This window comes from Phaenicophaeus curvirostris, chromosome 6 (genome assembly GCF_032191515.1).
Source record: "Phaenicophaeus curvirostris isolate KB17595 chromosome 6, BPBGC_Pcur_1.0, whole genome shotgun sequence".
Lineage (NCBI taxonomy): Eukaryota > Metazoa > Chordata > Aves > Cuculiformes > Cuculidae > Phaenicophaeus > Phaenicophaeus curvirostris.
The window spans coordinates 23,692,251-23,710,974 of NC_091397.1; the positions used below are offsets into that span (position 1 = coordinate 23,692,251).

Sequence of the window (18,724 nt, forward strand, 5' to 3'; positions counted from 1 at the left end):
AGGCATCTTCTTGATTTGTAATAATTTTTGATACAGAGAAGAGAGAATAGAGATCTTTCTCTAGATTCTTGGGAATTTTGCAATCTTTCATAATTTAATCATCCAAGACCTTTGCTCACCTCCTGCACTAAACATAAAATTTTGACAGTTTGACATGATTTAATTGACTTGTTCATTGGCTTTGTTTTCATGTTGTATGTATTGGGTAGCTAGTGAGCTGTTGGATTCTAATATTTGAATTTTGTCTGTAAAGGTTTCTTCTAGACATCTTGCTTCATAGTCCTAAGGACTAGACTTGGATTTTACAAAGCTCTGTATCTTTCAGGCTTGAAGTGGCATGATATCATTGCCATCTAGCCCAAAGCAAAGATTAAGGAGCAGTAGGATGTATCTGTTGCTCTTCACTGATTAAAAACTATCTAAGAAATTTTATCCAAACTTTTAGATTGCTAAACTTATCATATATAAATCCTTTTGACTATGATATTCATCATGCAGTAATACTGGAATTTTTACAATGGCATAAGATCCATTAAATGCATCACCTGACATCATGTGAAATAGTATGTTTTGGTTACGGATTTTGATAAAAGCATACATTTATTGATTTTAGAAGGCTTGTTTCCATAGGAGTTTCTTGAAGATAACCGGTATTAGTGCCTTCAAAACATCATTCATATATCTCACATTGGAACACAGAAATCTTTCACATTTAAGTATTTTCATACCAGACGTGCTGGGTGTCTGAAAAGATCCTGAAAAAAACTGTTGAGCACTTTATAACAGAATTAATTTTTTTAACCTAGGGTCTGGCTAAGGCCACCCACATGTGTAACTGCTTGATTTGTTTTCAAACTCAACAGAAAAGACTTGAGGAGGTTTCTAGGTGCATCTGGAGACTTCTCATTTGTTTATAACACTGTTGGATGGGAAGTGTCATTCCTAACAGTGTTACAAGCAAAACAGCAATTCTTGTTAGTGAACTGGGTTTATTTTGATCAGTTAAATATTTTACAATTGAAAGTTGAATATCTGCCTTGTCAAAGAAACTGGCAGCACACACTCTCGCTAATTGTACTCGGCACTGGTGAGACTGCTCCTTGAATACTGTGTTCAGTTCTGGGCCCCTCACCACAAGAAGGATGTTGAGGCTCTGGAGCGAGTCCAGAGAAGAGCAACAAAGCTGGTGAAGGGGCTGGAGAACAGGCCTTATGAGGAGCGGCTGAGAGAGCTGGGATTGTTTAGCCTGGAGAAGAGGAGGCTGAGGGGAGGCCTCATTGCTCTCTATAACTACCTGAAAGAAGGTTGTGGAGAGGAGGGTGCTGGCCTCTTCTCCCAAGTGACAGGGGACAGGACAAGAGGGAATGGCCTCAAGCTCCACCAGGGGAGGTTTAGGCTGGACATTAGGAAAAAGTTTTTCACAGAAAGGGTCATTGGGCACTGAAACAGGCTGCCCAGGGAGGTGGTTGATTCACCTTCCCTGGAGGTGTTTAAGGCACGGGTGGACAAGGTGCTAAGGGGCATGGTTTAGTGTTTGATAGGAATGGTTAAACTCGATGATCCGATGGGTCTCTTCCAACCTGGTTGTTCTATGATTCCACGATTCTGATTTCGTTCTATATTTGTGCCTTTGATGGCCCATCCAGCTTTTCCATAGTTTCAAATATCTCACAAATGCATGCATTGCCTGCCAACATGTGAAATTTCAAGAAATGAAGACTGGAACCAAGTACCAGAAGCATGTCATTGGCATTCCAGCCAGCATTGGTGAGACATCTTTTAGATTTGTCTCAGTGTAAGCTGAAAAAGCGAAGCTACGAAACTGGGAGAATGAAGTATCCTGACATTTATTTAGACAGTGCAGATGTGGGATTGGGTGATGCTTTGTTCATGACCACCATTATTTTAGCTCAGTAGCTTGAAATGGATGCATTTGACGTGTTATTGTGTCTGAATTTTCTCTCTTTGTCTCTACAGAATAGTACAAACTATTTCCTTGTTTCAAAAATGCAGCATTAATAAAAGTTTAAGTAGCTCAGCCTTTCATCTAGTTACAGTTGTAGTGCTGAGCAAATCTGGATAAATTACTGAAAACTGAAACTTGACCTGTAGGAGTAGTTTGTCTAAGAAAAGGACATGGATGTGTAACCATGGAGTTATAATATAGATTTTTCCTGTACTGAAAACACTTAGAGCTCCTTGGAAGCAGCAAAAAGTAGAGCTAAGTTGCTAAAGATAAAGGAAACGATACAGATGATGGTCACTTACTATAAAGAATAAAAATAGAAGTAAAGTATTTTTACTGTGTCCTCTTCCACTTCCATCTAGTATCATTATTTGGATTAGTAATTTCATGAATTGTGTAATATTAATTGTAAAAGACTGTATAATGAAATCTTCTATGTCCATGCAAATTAATCTGTGCCGACTTGTTACTGGGAGATGTGTCACTTTTTGCTTTTCCAAACAAATTTGCCTATTGTGTTTAAGAAGTTTCTTTTTTTTTCTCTTTTTAAGGTTTATTTTTACTGTTAATAATTTTCAGGGTTAATGAACTGGAAATGGTCAGTTTGCCTTTGCAATTCCCAGAATCTAACATTGGTGGAATCTCTTGTTATGTGAATTATTGTGACAAACTCTAGGTAAAATAGTGGCAATGAGTAAAAAACACATAAATTTCTGCATGTGTGGGTTTCTAACATTAGACATGATTTAAAGGCATTGATTATTACACTTTCAATTGATTCCATGTATAATTACTTTATTTCTCCAGGAAGGCTCAGTTTTAAGGGTAGTAACAGCACAGAACACTGTGGTTAATTGTGTGTGTTATGACTTCTAAAATCATGTAGGCAATTCATTTGGCGGTTTTGCAATGTTCATACACAAACCAAATAAATTAAATGCCTCTTATTAATTATGATTTTTTGACACTTGGCATAATCGTTTGTGTTGCGTGAAAAAATAGACACACAACTGTTAATTGACAAGGTAAGTAATAATCTTCTGATTACTGTAGCTAAAGGCTGTCCTTTAATGGATTTTACTTGTCACTTTTAATTCTTTTTAATCTATGTCTGCATTTCATTAGAAAGGCTTTATCATTCTGATGGCCCTCCTGTCGTTATTCTGATTGAGTTAATGGGTTGTCGTCATACCACAGAGCTCCAGTAAAAAATATAATAGTGTTGTATTTATAGTCTTCAGGGACATTTTTAGGATGATTGCTTTGCCAATCAGCTTTTCTGGTTTTACATAGTACATTATTGTAAATGGAGTGATGTATTTTGCTTTCTCTTGCCTGGTAGATACTCTGAGCCTAGCTTCTGTCTTAATCTTCCACGACTTAATCTACCTAGAAAATTCAACAGACAGTTGGTGAGGGAGCTAGAAAAGGTCTGTTATAATTTTCTGTCCTCCTCTTCAGCTGCGATTTTGACTTTCTGTTTAAAAGCTTCGTGCCTGCACTGCAGTTTTCTTAACAGATGATACAGGTACTTGAATATTATTTATAAACTTAACTGAGGTCTCATAATGCAGCTATTAAATTGGATTTATTACTATCCTGTGTTCCCAACTACAGCTGTATAGCCAAAGGATGCATAATATTTAGGCCTTTATGCTTTATTTACTTACCTTTGCAAAAACTAATGTTCAAGGTACTCTAATTTTTGCACGTGTTATTGATGAGTCTAATATATTCCTGATAATTTTAAAGATAATACGATTTAATGGAAGACAACCTTGTTAAATAAATGTGAAACATGTCAGGCAATTCATGATTATTTTTCAGTTATATTCTTTAAAAATTATGCTGTTGCACATAGAATAGTGCTTGGTTGGACAAGAATATTTGTCTCTTTAGGTTAAAAGAAGCCATATACTATACAGTAAATAATTATAGAGAACTTATTAATACAGTATTGATGATTATATCTGTGATACCGAGCCTTGTTGTTGATACTGAACTATGTAATAATCTGCTGCAGAATAGATATCATAGTAGCAATAGGCAACATTTTATGATGTGTTTTCGGAAATTTTCCTAGAGCATGACTTACACGTTTATAACAATGAGTTAAGCTTGCCTAAGAGCTAGAAAATGAGGAAGATATGTGGAAAATAGCTACCCAAATTATTACAGTTTTATTTTAAGAATAATTTAAATATAACAATTTAATTTCTTCATTTTCTGCAGAGTTGTGCTAAAATGGGGTGCAGTTTTCAAAGAAAATTAGTACTTACATTTATTGCTAAAAATTGTTGATGAAGCATCAGAGATACTTTGATAATGTGTCAGTAGGTAAATGACAACTGTAAACATAAATGCAGGGTTTTTTAAACTAGATTCTGTTAAGAAAAATATCTGTTGTATTTGGGGTAGTCTGGGTTAGTAGTGTTAAACAGCAATTTCTTGAAGAGGGCTACTTATATACCTTGTGCTACTTAAATCTTTCACAATGTTAAGTAGTGTTGAAGAAAAATACTGTATATATTTGCTGATGCTCAGTGTTCTTGCAATTAACTGTTTAATGGAAGAGAGAGGTATAAAATACTTTATTTTAGTCAACAAATCTTGTATTTGAGACACACTTTCAAATGCTATATTATTAGCAGACCTTAAGTCTGTAAGAGATACCTGACAGAGATTTTTTTTCTTTCCAGTTCCACTGTATTTAAATGTTTTAATCAGAGGTAAAGGCACCAGAACAATAACTATGTTTTTTTCCTAGAACCACCAGAGAACATCCCTTGGGCTGTCTAGCATTTATCTTGTTGTTGGTGGTGGTAGTGGTTGCTGTTATTATCTCTATAGTGCCCAGAAACTTCAGGTGGGAATACTTCTATATTATTCCTGCATAAGGACAATCCAGTATGAAATAATTATATACTGTCCCATGCAAACTGAGTTATGTAGTTATGTAGAGATTTTTTGAGAGTAGCAACTTGTAAACTTTTTAAAAACCTCTCAAATACAAGTATTTTCAATACACCATACGTACTGCCTAGGCTTCTGTCATCTGCCTTCCCTTATTGGGTAGCTACAGCAAAATGGGTCACATTCCCACGTTCCGGAAAAAGAGCCGTCAGGGGAGAAAGCCAGCTTGGTTGAACAGAGAGATCTTGAGTGATATCAAGAAGAAGAGAAACGTTTATGGGCTCTGGAAGAGGGGACAGGCCTCTTGGGTGGACTACAGGAGGGAAGTGAGATTGTGTAGAGAAAAAATCAGAAGGGCTAAGGCTCAACTAGAAATCAGATTGGCAAAGTCTGTGAAAGATAACAAAAAAATCCTTCTATAAATGTATAAATAATAAAAGGAGGACTAGGAAGACCATACAGTCCCTATTGGACGCAGAAGGAACAACAGTGACAGGGGATGAGGAAGAGGCTGAGGTACTTAATGCCTTCTTTGCCTCAGTCTTTAATTGTAAAGAAAGTCGTTCCATCTGTGTACAAACCCAGGAGCTAGAGGAGCAAAATGAGGCTCCCATGATCCAAGAGGAGGTGGTCAGAGCCTTGCTAGCCCGACTAGACACCCACAAGTCTATGGGGCCGGATGGGATTCATCCAAGGGTATTGAAGGAGCTGGCGGGTGTGCTGGCCAAACCCCTTTCCATCATCTTCCAACAGTCCTGGAAGACTGGGGAAGTTCCACTGGACTGGAGGCTGGCTGATGTTGTGCCCATCTACAAGAAGGGTTGCAGGGAGGACCCAGAAAACTACAGGCCTGTCAGTCTGACGTCAGTGCCAGGGAAAGTCATGGAGCAGGTGATCGTGAGTGCTATCATGAAGCACATGCAAGAGAACCAGGTGATCAGGCCCAGTCAACAGGGGTTCACAAAAGGCAGGTCTTGCCAAACTAACCTGATCGCCTTCTATGACAATGTGATTCGGCTACTGGACGAGGCAAAGGCTGTGGATGTGGTCTTCCTGGACTTCAGTAAAGCCTTTGACACAGTTTCTCACAGCATTCTGCTTGAGAAACTGTCAGTCTCTGGCCTGGACAGGTGCACGCTCTCCTGGGTGGAAAACTGGTTGGCTGGCCGGGCCCAGAGAGTGGTGGTAAATGGTGTGAAATCCAGCTGGAGGCCAGTGGGGTTCCCCAGGGCTCCGTGCTGGGTCCAGCCCTGTTCAATGTCTTCATCAATGACCTGGATGAAGGCACTGAGTGCACCCTTAGCAAGTTTGCAGACGACACTAAGCTGGGTGGAAGTGTTGATCTGATGGAGGGTCAGGAGGCTCTGCAAAGGGATCTGAACAGGCTGGACCACTGGGCTGAGTCCAATGGCATGAGGTTTAACAAGGCCAAGTGCTGGGTCCTGCACTTGGGGCACAACAACCCTATGCAGTGCTACAGACTAGGAGAAGTCTGTCTAGAAAGCTTCCTGGAGGAGAGGGACCTGGGGGTGTTGGTTGACAGCCGACTGAACATGAGCCAGCAGTGTGCCCAGGTGGCCAAGAAGGCCAATGGCATCTTGGCTTGTATCAGAAATGGTGTGACCAACAGGTCCAGGGAGGTTATTCTCCCTCTGTACTCGGCACTGGTGAGACCGCTCCTCGAATCCTGTGTTCAGTTCTGGGCCCCTCACCACAAGAAGGATGTTGAGGCTCTGGAGCGACTCCGAGAAGAGCAACAAAGCTGGTGAAGGGGCAGGAGAACAGGCCTTATGAGGAGCGGCTGAGAGAGCTGGGATTGTTTAGCCTGGAGAAGAGGAGGCTGAGGGGAGACCTCATTGCTCTCTATAACTACCTGAAAGAAGGTTGTGGAGAGGAGGGTGCTGGCCTCTTCTCCCAAGTGACAGGGGACAGGACAAGAGGGAATGGCCTCAAGCTCCACCAGGGGAGGTTTAGGCTGGACATTAGGAAAAAGTTTTTCACAGAAAGGGTCATTGGGCACTGAAACAGGCTGCCCAGGGAGGTGGTTGATTCACCTTCCCTGGAGGTGTTTAAGGCACGGGTGGACAAGGTACTAAGGAGCATGGTTTAGTGTTTGATAGGAATGGTTGGACTCGATGATCTGGTGGGTCTCTTCCAACCTGGTTATTCTATGATTCTATGATCAGCATTAGCATATTGTACAGAAGTCTGTATGATGGCACTCTGAAGAATGGAGAAATTTTACTGGTTCACAGGCATTCCTATTCTGTTTGAATTTCTATTATTTTGTAATGTTGCACCTACAGTCTAAGCTGTTTTCCAATGTCAATATGTTAGCAACTGTACTTATTATGCATTGACTTGGGTGGAAGCAGCCTCTTCTGTTTTCTATACTTAATTACTTCAGAATAACTTTATTAATAACTTGCTTAAAAATTGGTGCGTAGTGCCGCGATTAAGAGACGGGACACAGCCTGATACAAGCAAGGTGTCAGATTTATTGCGTTTAAAGCACATTTTTATACTAGTTACAAGAAGCGTGTTTCAAACTGATTGGTTTTTACACTACACTAAGCAATCACGGATTGGTTAATACAAATGAGCCTTTTTAAAACATCTGCTTTCTTTAGCAACAGCAACAGTTTCTCTTATCAAGGCCACTGTTTCGCAACCACAGACACCCATGCTCATCCGCACGGAGCCAGTAGTCTCTATTCCTTTCTAAACAAAAGCCTTATTTCACTCCTCCCAGGGTCTCCGACCGACAAGTTCCAGCACGTCCTGTTTTATCAACTGGTCTGTACTGGGGGCTTTCTTGAAGCCAGCCAAATCCTGTCCTACAGCGTAGGTCTGTGTTGATTCATATTTCTTTCTCTCCTCTATGAATGTGGATTTGTGGATATTACCAAACAAACTCATGGTATATTTCTAGCCTGAGGTAAAGACAGGCAGGAGCAGTTGATGGTTTCATGTGGGATTGACTAAAACACTGTGGTCATAGAACTGTAAACATTTACCAGAAGCCTACAAGGAAATAAAATGGTTCTTAGTAATGTTTTTAACATAGATCTACTCCAATGAGCTGAATCAGCAGAGAAAAAATAGTAAATTTAGAAGTGTGGCCTACCCTTGTTCTATTTCAATAAATAAGGCCTCACTGATAGAAGTAGATGAGTGGCAAAATACAAAAGACACAGGAAACACAAAATGGACATTTAGAAGATACTGGGCAGAGAATTGGAATCAAAAATTGACAGAAAGAAGGGAGGGAGGGAGGCTGGGAAGTGAGAGAGAGACTAAAGCAGAAGAACTCAGAAGCAGTAAGAGAGAATATGTGCAAGTTTAAAAAAAATGCAGGATTTTAACTTCAGCTTAGAAAGATGATATTTAATGCCCTAAGTCTCTAGATTTCCTGTCAATACTTGGGCTTATCTTTTTCATCTCTCTGCTTCAGCACTGCACTATGGGTTATAATTAAAGCTAGCCTAAGCTAGCAACAAAATTGAATAAATTATTCATTGAAAACCAGCGACATTTTCTAAATAGTGTATTCAATGAATGATATTCAACTAAAAATAGGTACAATGCACAGGGTATTCTGTGTACGCTCAGAGCTGGTCCTTGGCCCACATTTTCTTATAACTAGTAGACTGATTTGGGTTTTTTTTTTAGGGGAGGAAAGCAAGAAATACTCCTTTTCTTTCTAGCTTTACAGTGTAGGAAATATGAGTGAATTTAACTGTTACAATTTTAAAGTTCATTTCAGTATAGTATCGTAATGAGTAAAAACTAATTAATCCCTTCACTGGAACTTAGTGGTGGCCTAGACATCAGTGATAATGAAATGATTAAGCTCAGAAGAAGAAAATAAATATAGCTCCTACCAACTGGATGTATATTTAGTACTTCAGAAAATCTAATTTCCAAAACGCAAAGAAAATTTAGAGAAAATTCTGACTGACAGCAAAAAAAAAAAAAAATGGAAATTTTGGGTGAAAGTGAATATGCGAGAGGATTATGGAAGAGACATAAAGCTGCATTGTCTTACTGGAAAGGACATATTTTTCTCAAAGTCCTTTGCAACTCAATGGCAGTGCAAAGGATAGCAATTGTCAATGAAAAGCAATGGGAAGAAATAAATACAGAATATTTAAAGGAAGACAGAAAAAACAGAGTAAAAGGAAGTTTGTTGATGTAAGGCCTATAAATTTCAAAATATACGTAATGAAAAAAGTATTTTGTCAATGGTATATACTCTGTAAGTATCCAAAAGCACACTGTGAATACTTTTGAATCATATACATATATAAAACATATATAGAAAATGATGCGGAGAAGCCAAATATAATCAACGTGTATTTGCTTAAAATGAATATGATTAGCATGAAGCTAATGGAAGAACACTATCTGTTCCCTTGCTGATCATTAATCCAAATATTAAACTGTAATCTGCCAAAAAGAATTAAACTGCCAGGCCTAGCCCACTTATTGCCGAGTCTTTGGTCCTAGCTAGACCTATGAGATGTTGAAACATTGGATGATGAGGAATATTCCAGAAAGCTCATTGAATGTTCTACAAAACCATAATCTAACTTCTCTTCTAAGCAAAATAATGTAAAAGGCACTGTGAGAAGAACACCATCAAGACATGCCAATTCCTAAACCATCTGCCTCCATGGATATTCTCCTCTTCATCCTTGGTATCTTTCCAGGAGGAAACATTACCTTGTCCTGCTTACCCTATCACTACATATCAGCAACCCCTCTTTGTGGCTGCTACTGCAAAGAAAGAAGGAGTGATGGGACATGTTTTTCTCTTGGTGCTCCTATCAATAGAATGTCTGTGGTGTTAACTCACCTTGCTTTTCTTGCTACAGCTTTCATTGAAGAAAAGAATAGATTTAATATAGTGTCTCGGTAATTAAATTTTTATCAAGACTTTAGGAAATCATGTCATGCCAACCAAACATTTCTCAGCTAAAGGCAATTTTTTAGACGTGTGGATATGAAAACATACAGAGGAAAAAAAATTACCTATTCTTTCTTCATTGTTTCCTCTTTTTAATCCTAAAAATAATGACAAATTTTCCTTTACTACATGGGTATGGAAACTCATGTAGAGCTATTTGTGAGTTCTGAACACTCAGTGTCATGCAATTGAGAAACATTAAGTCGTGTTTTGGATTATATTTTAATAAATTAGAATTTTAAATGGAGTCAGAACTGTCCTTCTTCCTGTTTCCTAAGCAGCTGGATCTATCAGTTAGTTTTACAGTAACATTTACACTTGTGTTACATTGAATAAACATGTTGTTTAGTTTTACCTTAAATAAATGCATTCTTTTAAAGTCACCATCAAAATAATCTTATTGAAAAGTGTCAAGTCCAACCATTCCCATCAATCACTAAACCATGCCCCTTAGCCCCTTGTCCACCCGTGCCTTAAACACCTCCAGGGAAGGTGAATCAACCACCTCCCTGGGCAGTCTGTTCCAGTGCCCAGTGACCCTTTCCATGAAATAATTTTTCCTGATGTCAAGCCTGAACCTCCCCTGGCAGAGTTTTAAGCCATTCCCTCTTGTCCTGTCCCCTGTCACTTGGGAGAAGAGGCCAGCTCCCTCCTCTCTACACCCTCCTTTCAGGTAGTTGTAGAGAGCAATAAGGTCTCTTAATTCATTAAAATACTGTGTACTGTACTAGTTTGACAGCAAAGCTAATATGTCAATATACTCCTTTTTAGCAATCTCTTCTGTACCAATCTCATATGGTTAACAGTCAAGACAGATGCACTATATAAGAATTTCACAATTGTACCAAATGGGTGTTGGCCTCTTAACATCCTTCTGTTAGCAAACAAATTCTTATAACAATACCTACCACAATAACTTTTTGCTTAGCTTTTAGAATTTAAATTGAAGAGCTAAAATTGATATTTTAAATCTAGAAGAAAAAGCAGCAATGTAGTTCAAAATACATACAAATTACTATATAAAACCAGCAGTTAAAATATCTAAAATATCAGAATATGCAAATACATAGCTAAGACATCCAAACAAACTTAACTTTATGTAGGCCGTAAAGAAGGCAAAGACCCATATTATATACAGCCCATGTATAAATTTGACTTTACTTAGCCACGTATCTATTTGTTCCTCTCTTGTAAATAATTTTATTTGAAGTTTAGTTATATTTAGAATAATGTCCTACAGAATGTAGAAAAATGTCAGGTAATATTTAAGTCTACGTAATACATCTGTTTAATATCACAACAGTGTCAGACAAAGAAACAAAGGCCAAGATGCCCTGTAGTGGCAGTTAAGCAAGTCTGTACCTGACATCAGATCCAAATATTTCTGAGTTTTGAGGAATTTCATATTTTATAATTTTCATATTATTTCTAATTTCTCTGTGTGAAGGTTAACATCACAGAATCATAGAACCACAGGATAACTAAGGGTGGAAGACACCTTGGGAGGTCTCTAGTCCAGCCTCCTGCTGAAGCGCTGCTGTGGTTATGATGCTGCAAAAATATATTTCTACCTTAGTTACTGGAAAGACTGTATAAAATTAATGGGAAGCTCTCTTTTCTAAAGGATCTTCTTAACTTCATGGCTAACATTTTAACTTACTTGTTTTCATGATGTCTTTAAAAAAATGGCATTATATAATTAGGACTGAAAAGAGAATGAATTTTTTTCTTTTATTTTTCTTTTAGAACAATTCAGTGAAGATAGTGATAGATACCTTATCGTACATCTGTTATGGCAAATTTCACTGAAATTTCCTCTTTGCATTGAACAAATTTATCTTCACTTAGTTATCCTTGAAAATGTTCTTCTACTACATGAACATCAGAGTTTTTCACCTGTCACAGAATACAATTTTTTAAAGGCTTTTCAATTTTACTTTGAGTGTTGCTGTTATAATTTTAATCCTAGGCATGCCAAAGGTCTTGCTGCTTGATTTCCAGTTCCAAAGCCACACTGTCCTGATTGGTTTGTTCCTCCTTGTTTAGTACTGCAACCTGTGAACTCCTCTGTGAAGACACTGACAAGATAGCAGAATAAACAAGGACATTTGGTGTGCTTTGTCTCAGACTCTAGCTCTGAAGATCATTAAGTTTCCAAATTATGTGTTTAAATTTGTTGTCACTGAGAAAGAAGTTTTAAATTATTATCCGTTATGAGATTTTAACAGTCCCAGTATGCAACATCTATGGACATCAAAATGTGGCAGAAATGTTGAAATGACCTATGTTTCACAATATAACCATTCAGAAAGGTCAGTAGTAAACCTTGGGAAAAAAATTCTTACACTTGTTTTCACATAGAAAGAAGGCGATATAATTCCTTGCAGAGGATCAAATTAAATACTTTTTAATTGTGGAACTGGTTGTAATGGTATTAGGGATATGAAGGTTTACTAAGCTCTAGGGATAAGATATAATTAAAAAGACTCTGCTAGGATTCAAAAAATAAAATAAACTTACTGAGAAGACACGTTTGATAGCCATCTATAGAACCTAGCCATGGAATGGTAAACAAAAAGTCACAGTCTCCTGACAGAGTGTGGTAAACAAAAAGTCATAATCTCCCCAGAGGCCACTCTCACAACATGACATTCGGGGATAGTACCGAAATACTGGCATAGTATCTTATACGTCTTTATTGGAGAGACAAAACAAGGTAAACAATAATCCCAGAAATGGTCAGTCTCATTTAACTTTAATCATCTAAAATCAGGTGTCTCGTTTTTTCATCTCAGGCCCTTAGCATGAAGAACGTTTTATTTCAGCTGTATTAGGACATCTACTTTACAATGGCCATTGTTCAGATGGGAATTATTTCATCATTGGCTTTAAAAGAAGTCTAAAGTGAGTAGCCATGTCAAAGAACCAGTCTAATTTTTAGAGGATTGAATCAGGTTGAGTAAATCTGTCCATGTAAGATTAATCGCAATTCACTGATATTAAAGCAATATGTTGAATGACTTTTCACTAATGATGTAGAGACCACTGAGGGATAGTTTAAGGACTCAGCACTTTCTATTCAGATATGCACATAAAAGGTATACCCTTTGTAGGGATTTGTGTTACACTATAATAGGGAAACGTCAGCAGTGGTGCACAAGTCGAATATCTATGCTAGAGTAGTAAATTGCTGTAACAACTGGATCTTCAGAAAATATGTGCACGTGTGTCCATGTGTGTGTCTGTGTATGAATGTATATGTGAACTTGCAGATAACCACCCTTGTTTGTAACTCATTATGCAAAGTGTAGATTCAGGAAAGGACATTAAAATGTTATAGAGTCCTTGTCATCCTAGAGCATTTGTTTTAATTGAAAAGCCTGATCAGTGCCGAGGAAGAGGAGTTCACCCGTCATGTGTAGTGTCTGATGCCCCAGGGAATTATGAGATTATCTTTATTGTTCATGTTATGGTACCATCTGGGATGACTAGGCTTGGAGCTGAAGCCTTCTCTGACAAATAGCATGCAAAATGTGAGGACATATCTGCCCTGGATTTGTCATAATTTAAATTAAAACAGAAGGGACAGCAGAAGGATATAGACAGAAATGAGGGGGATGGGGAAGGCAGAGGAGAGAACAGTGAGATGATAAAGCATCAGTAACCAAAACAGCTTCTAGTTTTGCATTACAGCAGAGAGGCTTCCCAAGCAAAATGAAGGAGAGTGACATCATGACTTGCTGGATGTTCACAAGTAACTGTATCCCAGCATAAAGGACATTCTGAAAGTAAGTGTGGAGAGGTTTTAAAATACAAGCAACTGAGATACACATTGATGAAGTCAGCTGTGGGTTTACAGCAAGGAAGAAAGATCTGAGAGACAGTAGTAACCTGAGCATAAGCTATGTTGAACTTTTCCAGTAGCAATAGTTATTCCATGAACTTCATTCAACTGGACAGAGGCTATGTTATCCAATCTTCAACCAAATATGTTTCTCACCACATAATTGTAATTACAATTATTTTTGATTTTCAGTTACAAAACGAGGAAATCTTCAATATGTTTTTTTTCCTATTTATTGCTAATATGTAACAGATACTGATTTACAAAGAACCCAGACCTTAAAAGTAATCCGGTTTGTACGTGACTTGTAGAGTCACCAGTTATTACACTCTGAAAATTGTTTTGGGGACATAGTTACATAATTGAAGAATAATTATCTGGGCCCACTGCAATACCTTCATTACAAAACCAGAGTGAACACATTAAAGCTGCTTCAGAACTTACTGAATATCTGTTTTGACCTTCAGGGGTTTTTTTAGATATCCTGACAGTCTGAGAATCCACTTAATGACCTTGAATTTGAAGTTGCTTGGGTTTGTGCCATTTAATCTTTTATATCCTCAAGAACATCCTGCAACACAAATGACACAAGGTAATTCAAAGCTCTTAGATAAGGGGTACAAGGCATTAAGAGCTTGGGGCTGAAATTTTAAAACATGTATTTCCTATGTGCCTGGGCATTTTTTACACAAGGAACTATGCACATACAAGGGATACAAGGCATTAAGAGCTCTGTGAGTAAAGCAGTAGATTAACATAGAATACTTAATGTTAAATGGAATATAGAGAATTACTTGCTCCAGTATCAATGGTTTTAATGCAATGGATACAGGCCTTTTACCTCTAATAAAGTCAGAAACAAAAATTATTTCCATTGTCTTTCTCCCCTGTATTTTCCACTAAATTCTTTAGCCTTTATTGATGAGGGCAGAAAAGAAATAGACTTATAACAGTAGATGTGTTTAAAGTGTTAAAACAGAATGAAATATAGAATCATAGAGTCATAGAATAACCAGGTTATTTGTTAAAATTCTTCACTGATTGTTTAAACTGTGAACAAACATAAATAAAACAGCAGTGGCTAAAGAAACAATGTCCATGTTGCAGATCGTCATTTCCCTCAATGTGACCTCCCAAAGCTATTATAGGAGTACTTTATTCTGCTGAAATCCATAAAGTTTGATGAAATTTGATTTAATTGATGAGAGTTTGATTAGTAAACTGAAATGTCAAGTTATTGAGATTAATACATGACTTACCTTCCACTGGCATTATCAACAGTAGTTCAAACAGTGAAAGTACTGGAATTTGTTTTATGTAGCATTTGTCCTCATGTTTAAACTGAAAAGCAAATTAAATTAATATTGTATGTGGTAGTGCAGTCATCTTTCACAGATGAGCAAGGAAGGAAGGTGAAATAAGGAGTTCAATAAAAGCAATAAAGACTAACAAAAGCAGTGAAGACACACTTGGCTCTAGTGTGAACACAGAATGTAACTTTACCTAGTTTTGATGTGTATGAGTTTCTGGGAAGAAGCAGAAGAGGTATATGTGCTCACTATTGATCAGAGAGCAGAATAAAATGTACCTGTTGAAGACAAGGTGTAATTTACTGTTTGCTCACACAATCATGAAATTGCAAGCAATTGAATTAGTCATTGTAAGGAGCTGCCAAACACAGATGCAGCAATGGACATACTCCAGCCCATCCAAATAGTAAAGCAAAAATTGCATTTCAGGATGAGGATGGGCAAACATTTCTGACTGTTATCTCTGTCCTGAGAATTCCTGACACTGTGGTTTACAGCTGTCAGTAGAGCAAACATTACTAAGCAGTGGATGCTGAGGAAACTGCTACACATAAAGGTCATATTTAAGACTGGATGCATTTCAAGATGAGGACATTACTTAGCAAAGTGTTCAGATTCCCCCTTAGTACTTTGTAGAGACAGTTGAGTCCAGGAATGCTGGGTAACGAGCCCTCCTTGATGCATCATTTAGCTGTCACTGTGCTGTGGGGCTTGAGGGGCCCATTGTGAGGTGACTTTCTTCTGGGGTTATTGAGAGGATATGCATGATGGCATAGAAAATCAACTGATTATTCACAATTTCTTTGTTCTTTTACCTTGGACTTACAGGTTTGACATTGAATCTCCAGAAATGAAAGGAAATTATGAAATAAAGGCTAAATAACAGAAGACTAAAATCTCACTTTTTACTTCCTTAAAAATACTAACCTAAACAAACAACAATTCCTTGCATAATCAATTCGATAATATAGTTGCATAGATTGATGTCTTTACTTACCATTTAGTATCACTTATTGATTTGACACTATTGTGTTCACAGGCAGTTCTTAACATTCATCTAGTTATAAACAAATACACACTGTGGCAAAACTACACACTTCTACATATCTTTTGTAATATGCATCATAGAAAATTGCTGGGCGGGAGATTGCTAGGGTGGCAGGAAAAAAAATGGTTTCTATGGCAGCATTTTTACCCTGCGGGTAGATACTTGGAGAAGATTTGGCTTTGAAGTAATAGCAAGTATAAGACTTAATAGACCTATTTAATTTTCCATACTGAATACAGCAGAGTCACCTGAATGCGGAGGTATTGAACTGATGAAAACAATAAGATTCAAAGAGCTAGTGTAGCTGTATTATTACTAGGTCTACAGTACAGCCATTTTCAGACACTGTTGTGTGCCTTATATCTTTTACTCGACTGGAAACCAGACTCTTATCTTCTGCTGGTCTGACTTTGTACCTGCACAGCAGCAGCATCACACAATGTTGTCCAGTGTTTTAGCATGTAGGGACTTCCACTTCACCATTTTGTTTGCACAGATGTGTTCAAGATGCTTATAGATGCCGACTAGGAGTGTCTCTGAAGCAGACTGTAAAGTGGTGTTTTTCAAAGAGCAGTTTCTCTAGTATTGGCTCAGACTTGAGGTCCCTTAAATCTCAAAAAACTTCTGACAAGCTATAATTATATTGTCTATGTATATAATAGTAGCGGAGCATTACAATAAGGCTTGACATTTTCTTAGATGCCAGAGAAGACAACAAAAAAGGGGTTCACATTCTGCAGCCCACAAAACATAGGGAACATAGACATGTTAGAAGCCAGTTAGAGCATTCTGAGTGTGTGTGTGTGTGTGCATACACTTAGTTTTTCTCAGGGCCTTATTCAGAGGTGGTTCCTCTGGTACAACAGCAACAGCTGCATGGAGCAGTGGCCGTTAGGTTACATTTTGGCTTTGGAAATTATTTTCTTAATGCTGTCATGCTTGAGCATTAATCTAGGTTCAGACTTGTGCCTGGTGATGGTTCAGTGAGCATTGCTGAACAGACAGGATAAAATATGATATGGCATCATATTTTTTTAAGACAAATATTATGCCAGAAAAGAAAAGAGACAGTTAGGAACTGCTGGAAGTTTCGCAAACTTTATTAGCTCAAAATCACATAATCTAATCTGCATGTCAGCAGGCAAGTACTCCAATGCCTCTATGTATGCCCTGATTCAAGCATATTCAGTATTTTTTTAATGTTGTAGAGGAACGAAAAATAGCAATTACTACATATTGTTATGTATTTTATGCTAAAACCATTAGAGATGATCAGCACAAGCATTCCTATTTTGAAAAACGTAACAACACAGAAGTATTTGATTTACTGATCCTGTCTCTTCATTAGCTCCTCTCCCATCCGTCTTCTTTCTCAGCATCACAAGCAGTGAAGCAGATAAATACATAATGCTGGAAACACGCATAGTAACTCCAATACCAAACCCCAAGCAACAGAAGAGTTATTACAATGTTATTTCTTTTCCTTCTGGAATAAGAGTATTTTTAATTGCAATCTTTGGCTCAAGCTGATCTTCATGTAATTATGTAATAGCAAATACAGTCCTACAAGCACAAGAGTCTTACTGGCAAGAGCGATGAGTCTTTCCCTTCCTCTAACCTCCCATCAGTATAATGCCCAATCCAGCAATGCAGAGGAGGTAGGGAACACCCTGTCAGTAGCCAGGATGAATTCTCCTTTTGTTTTTCACATATGTTTTTACAATTAAGTCACTTTACTGGATTTGTGAACTAGAAAGTGAAAAAAATTCTTCACACAGCTCTCCCAAGATGCATACCAGTTTTGCATTCGGTACTCAAGGCCAGATTGGATGGGGCCTTGAGCAGCCCAGTCTAGTGGAAGGTGTCACTGCCTGGGGCAGGGGGGTTGGAACTGGATGACCTTTAAGGTCCCTTCCAACCCAAACCATTCTGTGATTCTATGATTTACACAAAGTTAGCCCAACTCAACTAGAGAGACCTGAGAGCTGGGTAGTATTAGAAAAGTACAAAAATTAGGGCATAACAGTAAGAATGTGTTCATAGCCTCTGAAGAACTGCCCCAGTCACAATGTGGTGGCAGAATGTTTTGTCTTTGCATCATTCTGAGGGAAAACTGAAACCTCAAGAGAAACGCGGAAAGTCTCCTGGTTGAAAGTGCCAGGATCACAAAGGATTAAATGAAAAAGCATGAAAATATTCAGAACTTTAACGAAATGACTGAGTCAATTTCTTTGGTCCTTCCAACACATTTCATTCACTCCCATTTTAAAATTAGATTATTTGTATTCTCTCCAGAGTCAGTAATTCTCTAGCTGTTTTATCATTGAATTGCATTGTGTTTCCTAACTCTACCTTTTTTTTTCCCCAGGATGTGGCATTCACACTTTTTTGTCCCCAGTAGAGCTTTTTACATTGAAATTTTGTTCCTTTCTCTTGATATTCATCTTTGGTGTTTTACATAATCTTTCTAATGTTCTAGGAATGTATATATGTAGTATTTCTGTAGCTATAATAAATGAGTCTTAGGCCCAGCAAATTAGCACAGCTAATGAGTAACTGTAAAAGCTAGCTAGAACAGTGTTTGTCATAAACTGCAGAAAAGCTCAGTGCTTCATGCCTTTTGGGGAAGCAACTTTGCAAATGCTGAAGCCAGTGTTGCCTCACGTGTGGCAAC

At 37.8% G+C, this 18,724-nt stretch overlaps 1 protein-coding gene across 3 annotated transcripts in view; it reads left to right on the forward strand.

Moving 5' to 3' along the window:
- Positions 1 to 18,724, forward strand: part of ZNF804B (zinc finger protein 804B) — a 238,212-nt gene that overhangs the window by 165,008 nt on the left and 54,480 nt on the right. The window contains exon 1 of one of the 3 annotated variants that reach the window (XM_069859578.1): positions 3,387 to 3,494. The exons of 1 other annotated variant lie outside the window; for it this stretch is intronic. In XM_069859578.1, the coding sequence (XP_069715679.1) occupies positions 3,486 to 3,494 (9 nt within the window). In that variant the 5' untranslated portion in view covers positions 3,387 to 3,485. Of the gene's footprint in view, positions 1 to 3,386; positions 3,495 to 3,539; positions 3,660 to 18,724 lie in introns of those variants that run through there. One more of the 3 variants, XM_069859579.1, reaches the window with a different exon arrangement.